We start from the raw sequence: 23,416 nt of genomic DNA, 5'->3' as shown, positions 1-23,416 counted from the left end.
TATGGTGCCTTCCCTGCCAAATTGATGGGACTTGTCTGATCTCCCTGGGCCCCTGGGGCCTCGCTGAAGTGTGCCTCGCTCGTTCCCCTCGGCAGCTCGTGCCGGCAGCCCGTCCAAGCCTCGAGCCGCGCCGCTCTCCCCTGAGCCGCGCCGCTTCGCTAGGTCGCCCGCATCCTGCCTCCCCCCTCCTCTTCTGAGCCGCACACATTGGTCGCCCCAGAGAAACGCTTGTACCATGCCGGCAGCCCGTCCAAGCCTCGAGCAGCGCCGCTCTCCCCTGAGCCGCGCCGCTTCGCTGGGTCGCCCGCTCAAGCTTACTAAGGAGGTCACTCGCATTATCCCGTGCAACCAGGACGGAAGGTACTGTCTGATAGGCTATGTTCTAAGTTCTAGGCCTACAAGTATTGTATTGTTACTTCTAAAAGTGCTGATTCCTGACAGTGGTCCAGGTGGCCCTGTCTTGTAAATATCCCCTTGTAAATTCTGCCCGTGCCTCTGGCACATTGTAAAGTGTGTGTTTTATCTAATGTGTTTTGGTGTAATACAAAGGCTATTTTTATATAACCTTGTGTGGAGTTTCCTTTGTGGTGGGCCTTTGGTTGTTGTTGCTGGGGTGCGTGCGCAAATACTTAGCCTACATCGCCTCCAAGTTTAGCCTTGCTGCTCGCGCCACGTTACCTAGAGGGTGAGTAGGGGTTATCTTGGCGTGTAACTCCCTTGCCCTGACTTGGGTGTGGTGGTCTCTGACTGACTTTGGCGAAAGCCTTGGCCAGCCAGAGATCCCATTTCCAACATTGGCGGCAAGCGGTGGGATAAGGATTTGTGTTTGCGTTGTACCTTAGTAGCAGCTGGCTGCACCACAAAGCTCTGCATTTTAGATAAAAACATTTTGGGGATTATTGTATGGAGTTTGCTAAAAATGTCATTTCTGTGGAAATGTGTTTCTTGTGCACTTTGAGTTAGGTGTCCCTAGCTCGGGAGGGTAGATCATCCCCCTAAGTGCAGTGTGTTTTCTGGATTCACCAGAAGGGTGGGATCCAGTGGTGGCAGCATAAGTGTGTCCAGTGCATGTGTCCCCCGTCCCTGCCCTGGAGTAATGGTACCTGTGTCAAGTGTGGTCAGGTTGAGAAGTCAGGGGTGGTAGAAACTGCCTTACCAGTCTGGGGAGGGGTGTGTGTGGATGAATGGTGTGTGGCACTGGACGTGTTTGTAAGTTCTCTGGATGGGGAGCTTGCTGAATGCTTGTTTTGTTCAGATATTTAAGTCCTGTGTGTTGAACTTTTCCCAAGAACGTCTGCAGATAGTGGAGCCTGCTTTTTGATTTCTGTGGTCTGTTGAGAGACAGAATTTTGGAGTTGGTAATGTTCTGGGAGGAGAGAGGCATAGGGGATGGAGTGATTCCAAAAGGAGTGTCTGAGGTGTCTTCCAGCCCAGCGTGGTGGAAGAGGTTCAGTGTAGCCCAGCTAGGTCTCGGTGTAGGGGCTCACGTCCTGTCTCAAGAGGAGAAGGAGTGGGTGGGACTGCATGTCTCCCGGTGCCCGAAACCCAGTGTCAGGGCCTGGAGTGTTTCTGAAGGGAACATCAGGTCGGGGGCCTAGGCTGTACCAATAGGTCATTTGAGGAGGATCTTCCAGAGTGTCTGGAGAACGTGGAACCTCTGTAACCAGGGTTCCAGTAGTTCTGGTGTCTGGCAGTACCGCTCCAGTTGGGAGGGTGCAGAAGTCCAGATGGAGGGGTGCGAGGGGGATAGGTTCCCCAGTGGAAGAACCAGTGGGTCAGGGGCCAACCAGAAGGGTTGTGTCGCCAGTGAGTGACCATGGTGATGCCACTTCTGTCCTGAGTGTCAGGCAGACTTGTACACGACACATTAGTTGTGTCACCCTCAAGGAAGTCCTGGTGCGCCAGGCATCTGACCAAAGAGGTACGTCCCTTGGTTGGGGAGCCAGTAGCCGGTGTTTCCGGATCTGGACGTAAGGGCAACTGTATGTAGTGTCCTGAAGTTACAAGAAGGGACTCCTGCCTGAGGAGAAGGAACCGGGTAAGCTGTATGGGGTATTGACCTGCAGTGGTTGCCTTGCTGCTGAAGGAGGAGAGGAAGTCTTAGATTTTTGTTTCCAACTTGTAGAAGTCCTGGTGCGCCAGGCATCTAACCAAAGGGTAGCGTCCCTAGGTTGGGGAGCCAGGGTCAGGTGTTGCCTGTCCTGGACGGCAGGGCGACTGTAGCCAGTGTCCTGGCCGGTTTGTCTTCTAGGGGTACCCCTGTGAACACAGGTGGGGCTCATCTTAAGTGAAGAGACCCTGTGTTTCCCAGAAGGGGTGGTACAGGCCTAGCAGGGATCTTTAGGGTTCTTGGCTGAGTGTTGTGGTACTACCCTGAGAGCAGGTGGGGCCTACCTTAAGTGGAGGGACCCTGTTCTACAGTGGGAGGGTGCAGAACTCTGGAAGGGGGTCAGAGGGAGTCTGACCCCTGTGCATCCGGTGAATTTGAATCCCAGGTGGTAGACCAGTTAAGGGAGTGGTGACCTATCTGTCATGACCAGCCTGGTGTCCTGTAGGCACCGCACTAAGCCGCGTCTGCCTTCGGCCGCGCAGTCTATGCCGCTCGCCGTCCCCGTCTCGACGCGGTCCGCGAGCCGCCGCCTGTGCCGCATCTGGCAACCCGCAATGCCTTACTACACCGATCTGGTGCTGGTCTGACTGTGGACACTGCTGCTGAGGAAGTCAGGTCCTAAACTGGTGGGAGAGTTGTGTTCTGGAGGGTGCTTCAGAAGTAGAGGTAGGGTGGGGCAATCGTGCCCGTGACCTCTGGTCAGCCTGAGGGTGCGGACCCTAGGTTGAAGGATCAGTGGTAGTTTGGAACTACACTGAGAAAGGGAGTGGAGAATGGCTATTGTAGGCCAGGGGTTACTACCCCCCACTCTGTGGATGGGCATGGACCAGTGGTATCTGGGTGGCCTAGGGCCTGGTCCTAGCCGTGGACAGCTAAGGAGTACCAGTGGGGTAGCCTAGTTGGGCCTGTGTTTTTTTTAAGGATGTGCTTGTCTTATGGATTAACTTGGCGTAGAACCGGAGGGTGTCCCTGCAGTGCGGGCCCGCGTCCGTGTTCTATCGCCCCAAGCAGGGAAGTCCATCACGGTGGTGATTGGTCTCCCCTGCGTTTTGGCTGGAAGGGGGTCGTGTTGGACTTGGGCCTTCTGGCAGGTTCACCCCTGAACTTTTTGCCTTGAAGTGTAGTGATTTCTGGTCTTTGCGCACCTTGACACTGTGGCGCAGTGTAAAGTGCGTGCGCTCCCTGAGTGCGTGGAGTGAGACTGGCCTGCCCTCCCATAGGAATGCATGGGGAATGTCTGTGTCCCTGGTAGTTCCTGATGCGTGAGGCGTGCATGCTTAAGTTTGGTATGTGCGAACTCGTGAGAGTGAATGCTGCGCAACGGTATGTGCGGCGTGTATGTGTCATGTGCAGAAGCGCCACTTCTAGGAGTTGGCATATTAGTGTAAAATATGCCTGGCGTGTGATTGGCTGGAGCTGGCTGGGATGCCAGGCTCCAGGAAGTCTGTGTGGGTCTGCCCCGGTGGTGAATGGAGAGATTAGCATGAGTGATGTGTGGGAGGAGTGTACCTGTGTCCTGGATGGGCTGGGTTTTCCCCACACAATGCTGGCTCCGCCCCCCTGTGGTGTGACTGATGACCCTAGCCCTGCCTGTGAATAGAATGGGTGGTTGGGCCATCAACAGTACTCCCAAACCAGCTGCGACTGGTTCTGCCCCCACCCTGCACCTAAAGACAAAGGGAAAAGGTGTATAAAAGAGGGGCTGTGACCCCATGAAAAGGTTCTTGTTTGCTGCTTGAATCTGCCAGGGGCGTGCTGCTGCTTGGGCTCAGGGATGGCTTGCCTCCCTGAGCCCTGCCCAGCCCCTGGCTTGCTGATGGACCCCTGATGGACTTTTGTTGCTCTTTGTGCCTTCCTAGCGCCTGGGAGCGCTGTATTTCTTTCCTAGCGCCTGGGAGCGCTGTATTCCTTTTCTAGCGCTTGGGAGCGCTTTATCCTGCCTATTGTGCTGGGAGCGCTGTTTTCATGCCCCCAGCGCTTGGGGGGCGCTGTATCTTATTTGGCTCGTGACGTGAGCCGAGATTCGCAGGAGCCTACCCTGCATGGTGCCCGATTTTCTTTACATTCATTCACGGGTGCCACCCCGCTATCAGTGCCTCGCGGGTGCTCACCCCGCCATCCGCGATGTATTTCGAGGGTGCCTACCCCTCTCTGTGCCCCGAGATTCACCGCCGCAAACCGCGGGTAAAAAGGAAGTCAGGCACCGTAGTGCCTGACGCTGGGCGGGACTTCCGGTCTGGAAAGGAAGTCCCGCCTGCCGCCGCGCAGGGATTGGCCGGCGCCCGACCGATGGAGAGAGCCCCGGGGCAGCCAGCCAAGTGCAGCGCCGGTGTTGCGGGGCTCCCATGTAATGGAGGGAGCCCCGGCCAAGGAGGACCGCCCCCGCTGCAAGGAGCCGGTAAGTGAAGCCGGCCGGAGGGGGTGGTGGAGAGACAGAGACAGAGCGGCCCCGTCTGGCAGCGGGCCGCTCCACCGTTGTTGAGTGTCCCCTGCAGAGCCCCAGGGAAGGGGGCCCTATGTTGTGGGTGCCTGCAAGGCATAGCGCCCCTCTCCTCATGTACTGAGCGGCCCCGATGGCAGCGGGCCGCTCCCACATTTTGGGCATTTTGTATTTAGAGCCAGAGAGGCTCCTGGGGCACTTTGCGATTTCGAGTCCCCCGGGCGGGACTCCAACGAAGAGGGCTCCACCGTGGGGCATTGGCTTTATGCAGGGCCTGCGAGGCTCCCACGTGGTGTGTGCAGCAGCATGGTCCCTAGAGCCTGGAGGGCTCAAAGTGCGCAATGAGTATTTCCAGAGCCGGTGGGCTCCAACCTATTGCGCAGTTTGGATTCAGTCTTGATTCCTGAGGGGCCAGTGAGGGCCCCTGGCGCAGATTTGTTTTCCAGCTGCCCAGCAATTAGTGGGCAGCTGCACCGTGTAGGTATTTCTTTCCCTAGGGACATGTACTGTGGACTTAGGAGTGAGGCGCACTCCTTCATCCCTGGCCTTTCCCCAGCTGCGCAGCACTTAGTGCCAGCTGCAGCGTTTAGGCCCCCTGTTCTGTCCCTCAGCTGCCCAGCAAGTAGTGGGCAGCTGCTACGTTTAGGTTCTGGCGCAGTGGCGCAACCTGGACTTTGTGAGTTCTGCGCTAAAGGTTTAGATGCTGTTATGATCTATGTCCTATTGCTTTTGGGTGTTAGGAAATGTACAATGTGTAGTATGTTTTGCGCACCCTGTGTTCTGCACCTCTGAATGTGTTGTTGATACATTATGTGCCCTGTTCCTTACACCGCTGAACGTGTGTTGATGCGTCATGTGTTCCTTACACCGCTGAATGTAGGTTCTGCATCATGTGTTTTGTCCCCAGGTCTATGCCCCTATGTGTATTGTGATACTGAGGTGGTTGTTCTTGCTAGTGCAGGTGGTGCTAGTAAGGTCCTGGTTCCCTGCGTGACCTGTTCCTAGGGTGGTTAGGATTGCGTAGGGGGGACTTACCAGTTACCAGTGGGTACTGGTTTTGTGCTTTATGTCCTATTTTGTGTTACAGTGATCTTCTGTTATAAGTGATCCCAAGGGCTTGATACTGAGCTTGCCCCCTGACCAGAGTCCCAGGACCAGTGGACTCTATGGTGCCTTCCCTGCCAAATTGATGGGACTTGTCTGATCTCCCTGGGCCCCTGGGGCCTCGCTGAAGTGTGCCTCGCTCGTTCCCCTCGGCAGCTCGTGCCGGCAGCCCGTCCAAGCCTCGAGCCGCGCCGCTCTCCCCTGAGCCGCGCCGCTTCGCTAGGTCGCCCGCATCCTGCCTCCCCCCTCCTCTTCTGAGCCGCACACATTGGTCGCCCCAGAGAAACGCTTGTACCATGCCGGCAGCCCGTCCAAGCCTCGAGCAGCGCCGCTCTCCCCTGAGCCGCGCCGCTTCGCTGGGTCGCCCGCTCAAGCTTACTAAGGAGGTCACTCGCATTATCCCGTGCAACCAGGACGGAAGGTACTGTCTGATAGGCTATGTTCTAAGTTCTAGGCCTACAAGTATTGTATTGTTACTTCTAAAAGTGCTGATTCCTGACAGTGGTCCAGGTGGCCCTGTCTTGTAAATATCCCCTTGTAAATTCTGCCCGTGCCTCTGGCACATTGTAAAGTGTGTGTTTTATCTAATGTGTTTTGGTGTAATACAAAGGCTATTTTTATATAACCTTGTGTGGAGTTTCCTTTGTGGTGGGCCTTTGGTTGTTGTTGCTGGGGTGCGTGCGCAAATACTTAGCCTACATCGCCTCCAAGTTTAGCCTTGCTGCTCGCGCCACGTTACCTAGAGGGTGAGTAGGGGTTATCTTGGCGTGTAACTCCCTTGCCCTGACTTGGGTGTGGTGGTCTCTGACTGACTTTGGCGAAAGCCTTGGCCAGCCAGAGATCCCATTTCCAACAAACGGTGATGGATTAAACCAAGATCTTTTGACCGGGTGTGAGTGTTTGATTGGTTCAGATGCTCCGTCCATCACCACCCCCTTTTGTAACATTTAGAAAGGTGGCATTTTCTTACTTAACCAGTCTGTGCCTCTGTCTGTCCCTAGAATACCCGTCTGGGTTGGATGACAGTCGGGCTTTGTGAGTTTAGACAGTCACACAGAAAAGAGCTAAGGTGTGCCCTGCATATCCGGAGGGCCCATCACTAGGCTAATGAGCCTTCCTGAGCTAGAGGGGTGGTAGGAGCTGGCATTTGCACCTGCACATGTCTGTGTCTGTCCCCACACAAAGAGCTGCATACCCCCCGGAAGTGTGTCCAGAGGCAGGGCCAGGAAGGGCAGGGCATTGTGCACTACAAAGACTTTTTTTTTTAAATCTCCCTACTTCAAATGCTAAAATGGGCACAAGTACTGGAACTATAACACCATGTACTCAGAACACTTCTAGACTGAGGACATTCTGTCAGGAAGAAGAGCTGGTGTGCTGCCAGGAGGGACTGCCACTTTGCTACCTTCTTTGCTGTGTTAGCTTGTTGCCTGCTGAGTCTTGCCTGGTAGTGTGAGGACTGGACTTTACTTTCACCATCCTGCATCTAAGGTTTCTCCAAGCACTTGTTTGAGCTATCCTCCTGTTGCTAAAGTCTCAAGGACAACAAAGACTTCACCTGCATCTTGCTACAAGCACCTGGGCTCCTCTACTGTGAGTTTTTGCTCTGCCAAGTGGTGCCAACTCCAGCCCAGAGCCATTGAAAATGAGTTTTGCTGCTGCAACCAAGAAACCAACTCACCTACTCCAAAGCTGCATTTTGGACCCAATGCATCCCTGCAAATTCAAAACATTTCCACTGGCTGCACCGAAGTCGTGGTCCCAGCTGACAAGTGTGTGACGCATCAACCACAACTTACAACGCAACCCGACTTTGCCACAGTGCCTCCGAAGAACCACCACTGTGTGAGTTTTAAACACTGCCTCACTGAAGTCTGTGATGCACCATTCCAACTCTTATGCAGTCCTGACCTTTAGTGACTTCCAACCGATGCACCATCTTCGACCCAACGGTTCGACATTGACCCAGTAGAGTCAACACATCGTGCTCTTGACATCAATGCAACATCAACACCATGTACTATAGGGGCACGTCGGGGCGGGCTGTCTATGCTAAAGTGTCTAGCTCTTCCTTACTAGCACGGGGACACACCGGGAAGGTGTTACCAGGCGCTTTATAAACTGTTTATTATTATTATTATTATTAGGAAACCAAGGCCTTGCACCAGCAAATGATGCACCACCTCCTCTGTGCATCACAATGTCCTTGAGCATGAAAGGGCCAACAACTTCTTACCACCTTCAGGAACCAACACATCATCTGCATCCGCAATGCCTCAGCTCCTTTGCACCATGCATCGTCTTCGATTTCCGCTCAAGGCAAATGTAGAAAAAGGTCTCTTTTTGACATGGTCAACCCCGCTTTTTGCTCGCTGGTACTGATGCTTTTGATTGGACGCACACTGGGTCCCTGCTAACCAGGTCCCAGTGCCAGTGCTCTTTCCCTAAAATGATGCCAATGCTGATTGTAACCAATTGGCAAGTACTTTAGCCCCCTTGTAAAAGCCTGGTAAATGGTAGCCCGGGTAACCAGGACATGGGTACTAAATAAGGTGGCTAAGTGTTGCCACTTTTATTATGCCACCCAAATGGACCCACACACAAACGGCATGCAGACTGCCATTGCAGGATGCATGAAATGATGCAAGCCATTCTGAAAACACAACATTGTCCACTCCCTGTGTGAAATGTAATGTATACATCTGAATAAGTAGATATGCTCTGTGATGCCTAGTTCCATTGTTGGTAATTTCAAGTGATCAGAAAGCCATATTAAATGAATGACTGGGCACTGATCATTGCAGTTATCTTGCTACATAATGGCTTCATTGAAAATAATGGTATTAGGTATAAGACATCTTGTCTTAATAAATCTGTACTGATGTCAGTACCGTATTTAGATAGACATGCACTCATAGGGCACCATAGAAGTTCCCCCTGTAACCTTACTAGTCACTTAGAGTGTTGGTTGGCTGGTATCTACCAGCTTGCCACCACACACAAGTTTCTGACTCCCTGCAAAGGTGAGACCTCGCTCTCAGAGATCAGGAACAATGCCTGCTTGGCAGGAGATTTTTCCACCTCCTCCAGCAGGATGGATAGCAAATTAGCATATCAAGGTCAGATGCTTCAAAGCTTTTGCTGCCTTTGATATGCCACCCTGGCTTTCCCCCAGACCTGGTAAATGCCACCCTGTGGCCCCTTTAGCAACAGCGCAGATGGAGAGTTAGTTATTTTGGAGGTGTGTTACACCCACAGGCTAACCACACCCCTAAGGTGGGCTACCTGAAGTGAGCAGTGGCAGCTCATAGCGGATGAGCTGCCACTGTCCCCAAGTCCCCCATTGCAGCTTCTTTGTTTCAGGTCCTCTTGACTTTAACGGAGTAGAGCTCAAGGCTGCCATCCCGACAGGCACCTCTGCACCCAGACACACCAGGGCAGTTAAAGTGAAACTGCTGGTGGTACTTGGCCCCACAGCACCTTAAGTCCCAATGGGCACCTCTCAACCCCGACTGCAAGTACTGTTTTGCTACATTTGTTTTTCCTTCCATAGCTTAACATTGTAGTTAGGGGGTCATCCCACAAAACCGGTATTCGAATTGTGTTACTGCTTTCTGCTAAAATCAAGATTTCCAAAAGAACTTAAATTATTCTAAAGATCTTGCTGTCTAAATTCGTTAAAAAAATCTACTTTATTAGGTCTAGCATCATCGCACATGCGCTGTATGCAAGTAATGCTGTAATCAGTCCACAGAGCGTAATCCCACCTGCTGCTTGCAGTTGGTTCACTCTTGCATCGCTCTGCTTTGTTGGCTCCTCATTGGTTGGCACTTCTGAGACGTCACTTCCATTTTTCGCTCAGGAGCACCGGCCAAATACAGTTTTGTTACGCTGTGGGTGTACATATGTTTTTCTGGGGACTACTACTTTTATTTTTACGTACGCATAACTTTTCTCTACATGTGCGCACGCTTTTATGTTTCTTCTTTATACTTACAAGGACGGAGTGGGCCTCTCCCTGTTTCATATTCATGTCTCAGAGCTGTCGTTGTCCAGAGTTCCTCGAGTTGTGCCTCCTCGTGACTCACCTCCTGATTTTACTCTCTTGTTTTTTTTGGCATCTTTATTATCAAGCGCACTCGACCAAACTCAAAGGTATTGAGAGGGTTTACATGGTCACTAGTTACATTAGAAGTTCACATAATTGCTTTTAGACACCAAGGAGAATAGCTGATTTTTTTTTTTTTTAATTTATATATATTTTTATTGATTATAACACAAGAGTAGAAATGTACATATCGGTTATCATTTGGTGAAACATAGTACAGTGGTGAACGGGCAAATGAATTGAGGAAATACATTACAATTGTAGGCATCCGAAATTATCAATACCAGTTTAGAGCTGGGTCAAAACAATACAATGCAGATAACCATAAGCAAACATCATCGGAACCCGCCCACCAAGTATACAGGATATGAAGATTGGACACTCGACACCCAGATATGAGGAACGCAAGGCTCAGGAGAATATGCCACATCTCTTGTGAAGAAGGGAAAAGGGAAAAAGAAAGGTCATAGAAAAAAAGAAAGGAAAAAAAAAAAACTCAACCCCCCACCCTGCACCCCTGCAGATGGCTACGACCTAACCCCACTAGCAGCGTGCCTGTCGCCCCCTACACTACACCCCAAGGAAGGAAAAAAACAGAGGAGAAAATGTCTTACAATACGATACGGGCTCCCGGACTCCCCCAACCCCCGCCAAAAGCAGACATCCCCCATCGTAGTACTAAGCGAGTTAAAGCAAACTAATAAGCAAACCGAGAGGGGAGTCACCAAAAGAGAAAAGACCTTCCCGCTCAACCCCCGGCACCACAGAGGCGGCAAATCCCAATTCGCACATGGTCATTGTACCAAACCCAGACAATCAGAATTCCATCTGGCCCTCACTCCCTCCGATACAACCCAGCAGAGCCAAAAGATAGTCACGGTACCAAATTCAAACAGTCAAATTCAGCCCTGGCCCTTCGCACAAACCCCATCCGGTAGGACCCATATAGTAGCAAAAGAGTCAAAACGTTGTAGAAAAAGGAGATCAATATAGTCTGAAAGGGTCAAAAAAGTTTCGAAGTCCACCAGGTGCCCGAAAGTCAGTCCAAAAAGGATTAACGGAGGGCTCCAGAAACGAAGGAAGAAATGAGTCCTGTGCGGGCGATAACTTTGCCGATCTTGCTGGTTGTTCAGGGGCTCCAGTAGCGCACCGCTGTAGTTGCGCAGATACAATTGGCACCAGGGTATGATTATGTTCGGGGTTCTCCTCTCGAGTTAGATCAGGCTTCGCGGGGGTCACCGTATGTTGCAGGTCTGACACAAGGCTGGAGTCCGGTCTCAAACAAACAATCTCGATGCTCACAATCAAGTTGTGGAGAGCAGCCGCCATTTGCTGGTGAAGAGCCCCGATGGCGGCCATTACGGTCCCCAGCGTCGTTCCACACATCATCTGATCCATCTCCGCTCAGACGATAACAAAGCAGGTCCTCAACCCCGGAGGCCGGCCTCTCCGGGGAATCCAACAGGAGCGGGTGGACGGAGACGACCGGCGACTTAGAGGCTTGGCGCTCTGTACACCGCCGCCGAGAGCGGGGGCCCCACCCGCGGACCCCGAGGACTACAGCAGGGTCCGGGGATCCGGCCCCCCACCCACCGCAGCAACCACGTCTCGGCGCCGTCTGCCTAGTATTCGCCGGGACCAGAGACCACCACCAGGATCGAGAATATGGTCCACTCCGGTGAGACCGGACTCCACCGGGTACCCGCGGCCGATGTTGTTCAACTGAAATCCGGCTGGGTCAGTACTCGAGGCCCCGGCTCACACACTGGAGTAGGCCTGAAAATGAAGACGGTGTAACTTCATCGATAAAAGCGATAAAAACTCCGGGATTGCCCCCCTGGGCTCAGCAACGATTCGGACACACAGGAGTTTGGCGGAAGGTCAGGATGAAGTTCAGGATAGGTCCGCCAGCGACGGAGGCCGACGGAGCCGGGAGCTTATGCGGCCATCTTGGTTGCTAGCGTAGCTCCTTGAGAATAGCTGATTTACCAAGAATCACAAGATGTTGAGCGGATGCAGAAACTTGGTTCCCCATGTTTCGGAGTCAGCAGCTCCGGCCGTAATGCTACATGATCCTACTACCCCCCCCTCCCACCCACTCCTTCTCAATTTATTGTATAAATAGAGGAGGGATGCTGGCTCCAGAGGTTTTTTTGTCACCCCGCAGGCCATGCCCAATGTTGGGGTTGCCGAACACGAGGCTGCTGCAAGATGTTGATTTCATGACCTTCACCCCTTCTTTATTCTTTTGTCACTGCTTAGCTATTTTTCTCTTCCTTCTTCATTCTCCCTTTTCTGCCTCACACTCTCTCTCATTTACTGTGGGTCGAAGTATGATGATGCATACATTCCCAAAATAAGCACGGATGCCAGTTATCTGAAAACATTAAGCACTACCAGTACTTTCTTTGCACTACACATGTTTCCTCGATCACATGCACTCATCCACATACTTTGTTTATCACAGTGTTTTGTGGCCCCCTCGCAGTGCCAGCAGGGAATTCTGTGTATTTGGTTGAGATGTTTTAGGGGAATTCCTTCTGTCATGACACTTACTTCACTCTGAAGGGCATAGCCTGGTACAAGGAAGCGGTGGGGGCGATTGGAACCACTTTTTCTTCCAGCTCCAGATTCATGCACTGGAGATAGACTTGCAGGCTTTCATGGAACATCTTATTATCTGCCTTTATCAGTAGGAGCTGCGCATGTGGTATATGCTTGGGATATATGCTTGTATAGGAATATAGTTGGTATGTGTGCAAGCAGTGCCTTTGCTGCACATCTTTGTCTCTTATGCCACACAATTCAACTCCAATCCACACAATGCGTTACAATTCCACTCAACATAAAGCCACCCCACTTCGATACACCTCAATCAACTCCAATCAATGCAACACAATTCCACTTCACTCCACACAGTGCCACAGAATTCTACTCCATACCGCACAGTGCCAAACAATTCCACTCCATGCCATACAGTGCCACACAATTCCATGCCACACAAATCCACTCCACACCACATGATTCCACTCCACGCCTCACAATGTCATATAATTACACTCAATGCAACACAATGTGACACAATTACCCTCCACGCCAAACAATGCCACACAATTGCACTTCGCTCCACACAATGCCACACCTTTCAACCCCACTGCACTGTACAAAGTTCCATACCATTTCCCTTCACTACACACAATACCCATCCACTACTCTCCAATCCTCGCCACACAATTCAAGTCCATGAAATTCCATTTCATAACACAAGCTTTTACACAGTTTCACTCTATATCACAAAATTAAACAAGTTTGGCTAATTCTACACAATGCCACACAATTCCACTCCACACACTCCACACAATTCCGCACCACACAATTACATGCCACGCTGCACAAGGACAAATAATTACACTCCACACCACACAATACCACCGAGTAGCACTCGAGTTCCCCTCCCCACAGATTTTTGTTACTTTGAATTTGCACCATTGGTGTTTATTTAGCATCTCACTTCCAATAATAACACATGGAAAAGTAGGCTCAGCTAGAATCTTTTTTAACAATTCAATTAAGGGTACAGTACTTTATGTGGCTAATTGAGGTCTCTTTACAACTTCACAGGGATACTGGTAACAGCCTTTGGTACCGCACCCTTTCCTTGCTTTGTGGAATTTCTTTAATTACTTATGCTACTGCTGGGATATTGTTTTACAAAAAGAAAAATCTAACGAACATTATCATTTGCAGCGCCAATAGCTCAAACTTTCACTACTGCGAGATCTATTGCATTGCAAATGCTTGTTTTCATATATTAGTTTCAGATTTCTTATTAAGTGTGTGAACCATTTGTTGACTGTGTGTGTACAGCAAATGCTTAACACTCCTCTATGATAAACCTAAGCTGCTCGACCACACAATCACAAATAGACCACTTGGGATTATTAAAGTAAGCCCTCTAAACCAATAAGGGTTGTGTGGACTTTTTGCAGGGTGTGCCCTTACAATGGCATCACTACATAAAAAAACAGCTCCCTACAGCAAACATGCCCAATTTTCTCAGTGGCTGCCACATGCATGGGATTCCATCCCTTGTAGTATTATGTATATGGTACAGTATTATGTAGGAGAAAATGAATGTACATCTTCAAAGCCATCTTTCTGAATGTTATGCAGACGCACATCAGCCAAAAGTCCTTTGTGAATCTAGCCGTGATATTTAGTTTGCATGTATAGGTTTTATGTTTGCACAAGGACAGTCCCTATTTCTAATATAATTCTATGTTTACACATTTATGTGTATTTTTCCAAAAACGATGACTCTTATTTTACCGTTAAAAAAAAATCAGGTTCACTTTAATTGTTATGTATTTTTGCATTATTATTGCTCTTGTCTAATTGTAATTTAAATAAAATGAAAATCCATTCCAAGTAATTATAAAGTAAATAAGGTAACAACATTAGAGCATCGTTTTTCCTATTTTTAATATAAAAAAGTAAAATAGAAAATATAATGCCGTAAGAAAGTGAATAAAAAAGAACAATAGGATAAAAGTGTAAATAATATAATATGTAGCAGAAAAGCAAGGGTAAATTAAAAATAATGCCTTGTGCAGAGCAAAGACGAACTCAAGGCAACCCTATCCCAGGAAAAGCAGAATTCTTAACTGCCTGTCAGATAGAGCTTCCAATAGTTTGCATAAATAGCCTATGTGATAGAGACTACTAGCCGCAGATTCCTTCACGTAGAATTATCCCCAGACTGGATCCAGAAACTTTTTGCCACAGCATCCCTGCCCCGGGGGCGGGGCAGCATCATGCGACTCTGCCCAGGCATCGTCCATGTACGTGACATCATTGAGGTCACATAAGCCCCGCCCTGGCGCGCCTACATCAGTTTTTTTCATTTCCGCATGCAACGTGGATATGGTGCTTGCTACGAGCCTGTATGGGGCCCTTTTTTCTTCCCATTATCTCTTCTTTTGGGTGGAACAGAGTGCAAATGCCTTCGGGCTTCAAGACTTGCACGTCGTGTGGGCATCTTATGTCGGCGATGGACCATCACTTCTTTTGTATGTGGTGTTTAGGGGAGGATCACGGCACCACTGATTGTGAGGCGTGCCAACAGTTGAAGCCGAAGTCGCGGCGGGAGCACCGGATGATACTCCTGTCGGTGCGTCTCTCCAGATCGGCGTCCTCCCCTTTGTCAGCTTCGGCAGACGGCTTCAGATACGGCCGTGGTCGTCGTCCTCGCCCTTCTCCGATGTCACGTGAGCGTCGCTCCCCGGTGGGGTAAGTGTCGCAGTTTGTCCCCGGAAGTTGGTGTCCGGGGATGTGGGTTCTCCACGGGTGATGTAGCCTGTGTGTCGTCCTATCCACCGTTTCCCGGTGATGTGGTGTTGAGAGTCTAGAGGGAGGCATACGTGGCGGCTTTGCAGTGCTCCTCCTTCCCCTCCTGGGGCATCAGTGGATCCCTTGCCTTGAGCGGGGCCTTCTGCTGCGCCGCCGACGGCTCCGGCCCCGGTGCTGACTGGCTCGGATCCAGGCTTAGAGGATGTGGTACTGTTGGGGTGTGGCCTCTCAGGGGTCCCTCCTTTAGACCACGGCGCCTTTGCCTTGCTGCAAACTCCTGCGGAAGTCCCTGTGGTGTTGTGGGAGATCGCCGGGGCTCGGGTTGCATCCCCGAGCCCCTCTCGGTCCTTTGACAAGGTGGTCCTGCCTAAGGCAGAGGTGACGCCGCTATGGCGCAGGCAGCGGCTGGACCGGGTGGCGCCACAGGGGTCGGTGGACCCTCTTCGTCCCGCTTCGGGTTGAGGCTGGGTGGTGACCCCTCGTCCCTCTCTAGGCCCCTCTCGTCCCTCCCCGCAGGCGGCTGCCTCGTCAGAGGGCGAGTCAGATGTTGAATTGACCCTGGCGCCGCCACATGGGTTGCCGGGCCACCTCCGCCACATTCTGGGCCGAGGCTGGCAGAGGGCTTCGTGTCACTCCACAGGCCCCCCTCGTTCCTCCACGCAGGCGGCTCCCTCGGGGGAGGTCAAGTCGGTGTCGTTCCGGCGCCGCCCTTGGCCAGTTCAGCTCAGCCTCCACTCGGGTCCCCGGAGCGATGTGACTTGGAGGAGCCCTGTCCGGTGACGCCGGATGGTGTCGATGTCCTGCCTCAGGCGGCGGACTCTGCGTCTCCGTGCAGGGGTCGTGCTGCGGATTCGTCTTTGGATGCTCCTTCTTCTCCGGAGGCCGGCTGTATATTGGTGTTGTCCTCCCCGGAGACTGGTCGCCATGTGGTGCCTTTTTCTCTGGTGTCGATGAAGGGCGGCTCCCTGCCATTTCTGAGGCAGAGGTGTTCGTCCGAGGAATGTATGTCATGACAACGCAGGCTTTACACCGCGCTACCATTACAACGCATCCCTCACAACGCAAGTCGTTACAACGACTTGCGCTGTAGGCGCTGGATTTAGGAATAGTATGATTTACTATTCCAACTCCAGCCTACGTAACAGTAGGGAAGGTGTTGGAATTGTAAATCATACTATTCCTTAGTATATAGGGCCATCCAGTGCAAGTCGTTGTAACGACTTGCATTGTGGTGGCTGCGTCGTAATCGTAACGCGGTGTAAAGCCTACGTTGTAATGGCTGTTTCCCTCGTCGGAGGAGTGGCAGGTCCCCCATTCTTCGGTTCCTTCTACCTTACATGTCAGGCCTTTGCCTTTCCCGCTTGGCTTCGGGGACGGCCGCCTTAGTTTGCAGCCATCGGCCATGGAGGAGCTGCTCTCTCCACCGCGGGGCCCTATGGGGGTGGGTGCGGCCTTCGCTCACGTGGTGTTCACGGCTGTGGGCATTCTCCGCATGGGTGACCCGGTTGCTCACTTCCCGGTGGACCATCTCTTGGAGGTTCTCCACCAGGGCTCTGGTGGGAGGGAAATCTTTCTTCCCATTGAGGGTTCGCTCCTTTCTTCCCTGGCAGGGGCTTGGAGGCGTCCTGCCTTAGGGGATCCGGTGCCTCAACATCTTCTGCACCAGCACCTTCCGGCGCCGCGTGACCGGCATGTCTTTCCTTACACCCCTTTGCCACCAGTCTATGTTTGCGGACTGCTTTTCCTTCCCTGCCGCCACTGTTGACTCCGCTGTCACTGGAGGCCCTCTGGCTGGACTCCTGGGGTCGCAACATGTTCACCTCGGCCAACGCTGCCCTGCGGGCCCTTAACACCTTGTGTGTACTGGCTAGGGTCTCCTCCTGTTTGTGGGACTCGGCTGAGTCTCTGGGATCCGCAGCTTCCCCGGAGACTGTTCAGGTGGACTTATGGCATCATGCGTTGGATGGCCAGGAGCTGGCGGCATTTATTTTCCGCTCAGCTCTGGACATCTCGGAGGTGCTCGGCCGGGCCATGGCTTCCTCAGTCGCTCTATGTCACCATGCTTGGCTTCGGGATGGCGTGTTCCCCGAAAATATTCGGGAGCGGCTCATTCATCTTCCGTTTGATGGTAGCCTGTTGTTCCATGCCCTGGCTGACTCCGCTATCCAAAGGTTCCTGGCAGGGTTCTGTCCCCCTCCCCCGCCTTATCCTCCTCCTCCGCCTCCTCCTTCCCCTCCTCAGTGACTGCTGAGTTGAGCTAATTCTGGACCTTCTTGGGACGGTCACTCTTACTGTAAAGTGTGTTTTCTGGCCATTGAGTCCTCCGTGCTGGGACTTGGCATTGTTGGCTGCTGGATGGCCCTTTGTTCACTGTGTGTGTTTTTTGCTGGAATTCTTGCACAGACTTGGCCCTGAGATTAGGCCTTCTGTTTTATGCTTTTGTCAAGCCTGTCAAGCCTGTCAAGCCTTTCGTGGGGGGGTTTCTCTGTGATCCTTTGTTTTTTCCTCTGCTGCAGAAGTTCTTCCAAAGAGGGTTCCCATGTCTTGGGACTTAACGTACCCTATATGGGGTAGTGGTAGCTGTTATATAGCTTGTGCTCTGCTGAGGAGTTCTGGTGGCCCTTGGGTGCCTGTTCTCCATGGCGTTTCTGTATGTTGCTTTGCTTCTTGTTGTCGTGTGCGCGGCCCCTTGTGCTGGTGTGTCCGGCCGTTTCCTCACCTCCCTGCCTCTGTCCTGCGGGCTGGGATGCTTCTGCACTCTCCCTTGTCAGGCGTCGCCCGCCCAGTCTTCCTGGGGCCCTGGGCTGGTTTTTTCTTGCTTCTGGCGGCTTATGGCTGTTGGCGCTGCTCTCGCTGGCCTGTTGTCTTCCATCTGGGGAGACTCGCCTTCTTTTCCCTTGTTTCCTTGGGCCCTCTGAGCTCTACCCCTGGCTAGGGTGGAAGCTTTATTGCCTTGGAGGAGTGTAGGGTACTTCGGCCTCTCTGGCCTAGTCCTTGGTTCCTCTATCGTGAGTGGGAGGGCCTCCTCTTCTTCTTCTTCATTCTTCTTCCTCCATTCCTCTGGGGTCGATGGTGTGCGGCTTGTGTGGGCTTCTCTTGCCTTTTAGGGACTGAGTTACTTGCCCGGTCCGCAGGTCTGGTCCCCTGTAAGACCCTCTGTCCTGTCATGGCTGGTGAGGTCCTTTTGCAGACCCTCCTTTCCTGTGGGTAGTGCTTGGGGATCTATTCTACGTGAAGGAATCTGCGGGTAGAAGTCTCTATCAGATGTACGAGTTACTTACCTTCAGTAAGGATGTATCTGGTAGAGACGATTCCAGCCGCAGATTCTTTCACGGCCCGCCCTTCCTCCCCGTTCTGCAAGGACCCTTGGGTTGGTCTTCGGTGTTCGCCTCCCGATAGGGGGCTTTGTCTCTTGTGAGTGTCTCCTGGCTCTTGAGGGGTGGTCCGTCTTGTTGCTGTTCATTCTTCCTCTTTGGTTCTTCGGAGGATGGAGTTATGGTGTTCCTGTACACCGCTGCTCTGGCTGCTCCAGGTTGGGGCGGTTGGCATTCCAATCTCTGCCTCCCCTCTCTTCCCTCCCTCTGGCTTGCTTCCCTTCCTTTTGCTACTGGGGGTCCTAGCCCCTCTGCTAACCTCTGAGTTGGGGTCGGCTGGTCATGCCTTGCCCTTGTTCCTTGGGGGGCGGTTGCGCTTTATGCCGGGGTAGCTTTGCGGTTCGTTGTTCCTGTCCATTTTGGGACTGGCTCCCCTTCTTGTTTCTGCATAGGGGTTTGCAGGCCTGCCACATGTGTCATGACCCTTTACGCATGTTCCTTGTATACAGGGGACGGGAGGGGTGGTTGTCTATGTACTAGTACGGTGGTTGGTCAGGTTTCTGCTGTGTTCTTCTTCTGTCCCTGCCTTTGGACACTGCAGTGTTGCACTGTTTCTTATGGTGTTGTCCTCTTTTCTACTCTTTCGCACACTGTTCCCATACTCCCACAGCTTTTATCTGGTGGCTCCGCGATGTGTTGCTTAAAAGTTCTCTGGAGAAAACTGACGTAGGCGCGCAGGTGCAGGGCTTACGTGACCTCGCTGAGGTCACGTACGCGGATGATGCCTATTCGGAGTCATGTGATACCGTCCCGCTCCCGTATGCTGTGGCAAAAAGTTTCCGGATCCATTCTCAAGCCTGGGGATAATTCTACATGAAGGAATCTGCGGCTAGAATCGTCTCTACCAGATACATCTTTACCGAAGATAAGTAACTCGTACTTTAATTCTTGGCACATTCGCAAAGCAATAGGTAGTATACTGTCAAGAAACCTTTGTTGAACACCTGCATTGCACCATTGCACCCTCTTTTTTAACTGAGAAGGATCACCGCACCGTATGAAAGTTATACATTGGAACAATTCTTATGACTCATTAACTCGTAGGTGCTGGTTAAAGGAAAGGGTATTTTACTAACAACTGAGGCCAAAACTCATTTTAGGAGATAAATTGAGGTTTCGTTCAGAGGAATAAACGTTCCTAAAATGCATATATTAAAGTCAAGAGACACTCTTCATTTTACCTGCGTAAGTCAACGAGAATAAGGGCGTGCTTTAGTCATTGAAGTGACTAGTGGGGCACTGAGGTGAATACTTTGGTGGAAGGCTCAATTACCAATCAATTGGCTGAATAAATCCTTGATATTTAGGTAAAGAAAGAACATTGTGTGGCTTACAATTCTGTGCATTCTGCAGTTCTTGTCTCTGAAATAGAATTAAAAGAGAAGTATTTTACTTGTCTGTCATGGTAGTAGGTGAAATAACAGAAAAACAAAAACATAGAAACAACATTGGAGGAAAACAAATCATTAAAAAACTATTTGAAGGAAATATAAAAAAATCAAAAATGAAAGGAACATTTTGCAGTTTAAAGGAAAGATAACTTTAATGAAAATCCAAAATACATTAAAATTGGGTGGAGTGTAGGACCCCTGTGGAGTTTTTGGGCTCCGGGATGGATCATGTTTAGGGTAATGAGGGGGATCCTAGAGGTCAGGAATTAATAATGTTAGGGCATAGAATGAGGTTTTTAGGGTTCAGAGATTGGGAAAGTGCAGGAGTGGTGAGGGGTTTTTAGGGTTCGCGGATGAGTGGTGTTTAGGTGTTTGAGGTATTTTTAGGTTTCCGGGACGGGTGAGTGTATGGGTGTCAAGAGGTTTTAGGGTTCATGGATCGGCGGAGTTTAGGGCTGGCGAGGATTTTTATGGTTCAATTATGGTTAGCTGCTGGGGTGGTGAAGAGTTTTTAGGGTTCAGGATGGAAAAGAGTTTAGGGTTGTAGGGGTTTTAAGGATTCAGGAATGGGTGGAGTTTAGATGCAGAAAGGGTTTTTTAGGGTTCAGGGATGAGTAGCTTAGGGTTATGAGTTCTTAGGGGTCAGGGATAGCTGGCTTTTAAGGACGGGGATTTTTTTTAGAGTTTAGGGAAAGATGGAGTGTGGGTCTGCTGAGGTGTTTTAAGGGGTATGGGATGGGTGGAGTTTAAGGCAAAGAAAGTAGTTTTAGGGTTCAGGAATGGGCGTGGTTAGTGGTAGTGAGTGATTTTAGGGTTCAAGGATGGTGGATTTGTGGGGTAGAAAGTGCATTTAGGTTTCAGGGAAGAGTAATGTTTAGGTGTGGTGAGGGGTTTTATGGGGGAGGAATCAATAGTGTTTAGGGGTTCTGAGGGGTCAACAATGGATGTTATTTACGGGTGGTCATGGCTCAGAGAATTGAAAGCATCTGAAGTAATTGTCTTTTAATGTGGAAGATATAAATATGAAATAACGTCCACAAAGTAAAGCACTGATTTAAATTTTTCCGCAAAAATGTTTATGAAATTAAGACCTGCAACCATTGCATTTACATGCATTCAAAGGCCAATTTCAACCAAAAAGACTTTCTATGAATTGGTTTCTAGGAAAATGTAAATGCCATTCATTCTGAAAATTTCCATTGAACAGTTTAGATTTAATGGTTCTCAGAAAATCTATGAAGTCGTTTTTCTAAGAAATCACATACAGCCATCTCTCACACACAAATTCGCACCTGCGCATTGGTGCACTCAAACTGTAAACAACCAATTCAATATAATTTTATCTGTTGGATACCAATTGTACATAAACCTAACAAAAGGCAGCAATTTGGCTGAGGTTAAAAAAAAAGGGGCATGTTCACCGAATTGACCCCATCCTTTTGAGGTGGCTGATATTTTAAGGCATCATGATGAGGCCCCTAGTTATTAATTAGATTCGTCATTCCACAACCCAAGGGTCGGACTAGGACAGAAAATAGACCCTGCCACCAAAATAAAATTGGCCCATAGTAACAAATCAAATAGTTTAAAAAGTGACAAATGTTTTCATATTGGGGCAGTTTTTAAGTTGTAAAGACATGCTTTATAAGTGTTTGGCAAGATATGGAAGACTGCGTGATTTTTTTTTGTTTCAGATCTATTTTATTTTTCAGGCGTAAACACAGAATACAGGTTCGATTATACACAGAGTTAAGCCCACAACCGTATGTAGTGCCGGCCGCGTAAGTGGGCGTTTCACTGGTGACATAAGGATCCACCACAAGGAGAAAGTCGGAACACAGCGTTTCGCCTACAACCCCTGAGGGGCTGACCTCGTAACATGGTGCATAGGGTTATACCATCTGGGCGTGGGATGAAGCAAGACCTCTGAAAATCTACAACTGTATCAGACTGGCAACAGGCCCAAAGACAACAGGCAGACATAGACAGGCACTAGAACCTTAAGAGTGGAAAGAATAAGAAAAAAGAGAAGACAGAACAGCAAGGATAGGAGTGGTGTGTGCGGGCGGGGGGAGAACGTATGTTGACACATATGCAGGCAATGTCCCGTTTCCAAAGGGTGACTTAAGGAAGCAAGCAATGTGGCTACGGAAACAATCTACCAGGTTCAGGTGGAACAATAGCATCCTCAAAGAGGCGCAGCATCCTAAGTTTGGTAGGCATGTGGCGCGCACGCTCGACTGCAGATAGATATTTAATCAGAGGTTGCCAGACAGCCTTAAAATGGGTATTGCGCACTTGCAGCCGTGCTGCAAAGAGTTCCATAGCGATGACATGCCATAAACGCACAAACCAGGCAGCAACTGGGGGGGCTTCTGTTTTTTTTCAGTATAAGGCTATGAGCTGTTTAGCCGCCCCTACCATATGAAGCGTCAGAATCCAATCACTCCGGGTGGGTGCCTTCAGGCTAGCAGGTTTGATGCCCAATAGAATCCTGCTTGTGGCCTCAGGCAGACGGAACCCCAATACCCCTTTAATGTGGCTAAGGACCTCTTTCCAGAACAGGGTCAAAGATGAACATGCCCACCAAACATGAACGAAATCCCCAGATGCAGTCAGACACCTCCAACACAGGGGAGAAGACGCAGGAAACATCTTATGCAAACGCAGGGGCGTATAATACCATTGCGTCATAATTGTATACGCATTCTCCCGCTGCGAAATACAGCGATAGATTTTGGGGATATCCTGCCATAACCGGCACCACTGCGAGGGCGTAATTTCCGCATTGGACGTCGACTGCCATTGCCGTTGGTACGGTCGGGAGGGCGTTGCAGGTGGGTGCTGCAGGATCTGATAGATCCGAAATATCAGCCCCTTGAATTCATCAAAAGAATGGACCAGCCGCTCAAAGGGGGTGAAGGCGCGAGTAGCCGCCTGTTGCATCTCCCTCCCGGATACCCAGTGTCGCAGCTGGGAGTATTGTAATCCCGCCTCCGGTGGGACGCGAAACTCCTCTCTACATTGGGCAAAGGTCTTGAGCGCGCCCCCCTCATACAGATCACCCTGCATCCCCCTTGCGCCCACGTAGCAAAGGCGTGTGTGCGATGGGCCGGCGGGAATAGCGGATTCCCCTCCAGAGGGGTATGCGGCAAGGGGAACGTCGTGAGACCTCTGCGCTCAGCCACCTTATCCCATTTATCCAGAACAGTTCTGGTGGGCACCGCTATATATGCACTCCTAGAGTGGGCCGCCCGATGAAGCCATGTAAGATCCCAGATGGTTTGCCCAGTCACCACCCGATCCTTATGCAGCCATACCTTCTCACTCTCAGTCGTCGTCCATTCCACTGCGAAACGAAGGTGCGAGGCCCAATAGTAATCCACGAGGTTGGGATAGGTCAGCCCTCCCCTATCTTGCAGCGACATAAGAAGATTTTGAGAAAAACATGGCTGATTCCCGCCCCAAATAAAGGCTGTAAGTTTGCGTTGGAGGCCTTGTATATGATGCAACGAAATAGGTGTGGGTAGGCATTGAAAT

The 23,416-nt window shown here is 50.7% G+C and overlaps 1 protein-coding gene across 9 annotated transcripts in view; it reads right to left on the bottom strand.

Moving 5' to 3' along the window:
• The window catches only part of LOC144772708 (uncharacterized), a 1,708,106-nt gene that overhangs the window by 848,033 nt on the left and 836,657 nt on the right, over positions 1-23,416 (bottom strand). For all 9 annotated transcript variants that reach the window (XM_078657210.1, XM_078657211.1, XM_078657206.1 and 6 more), the window contains one exon: positions 19,820-19,847. In XM_078657210.1, coding sequence (XP_078513336.1) covers positions 19,820-19,847 — 28 coding nt within the window. The remainder of the gene's footprint in view (positions 1-19,819; positions 19,848-23,416) is intronic.

Source organism: Lissotriton helveticus, chromosome 8 (genome assembly GCF_964261635.1).
Source record: "Lissotriton helveticus chromosome 8, aLisHel1.1, whole genome shotgun sequence".
In the NCBI taxonomy this organism is placed as follows: Eukaryota; Metazoa; Chordata; class Amphibia; order Caudata; family Salamandridae; genus Lissotriton; species Lissotriton helveticus.
Note: the sequence above shows the minus strand (reverse complement) of the source record. Positions and strands in the feature narration are given on the sequence as shown.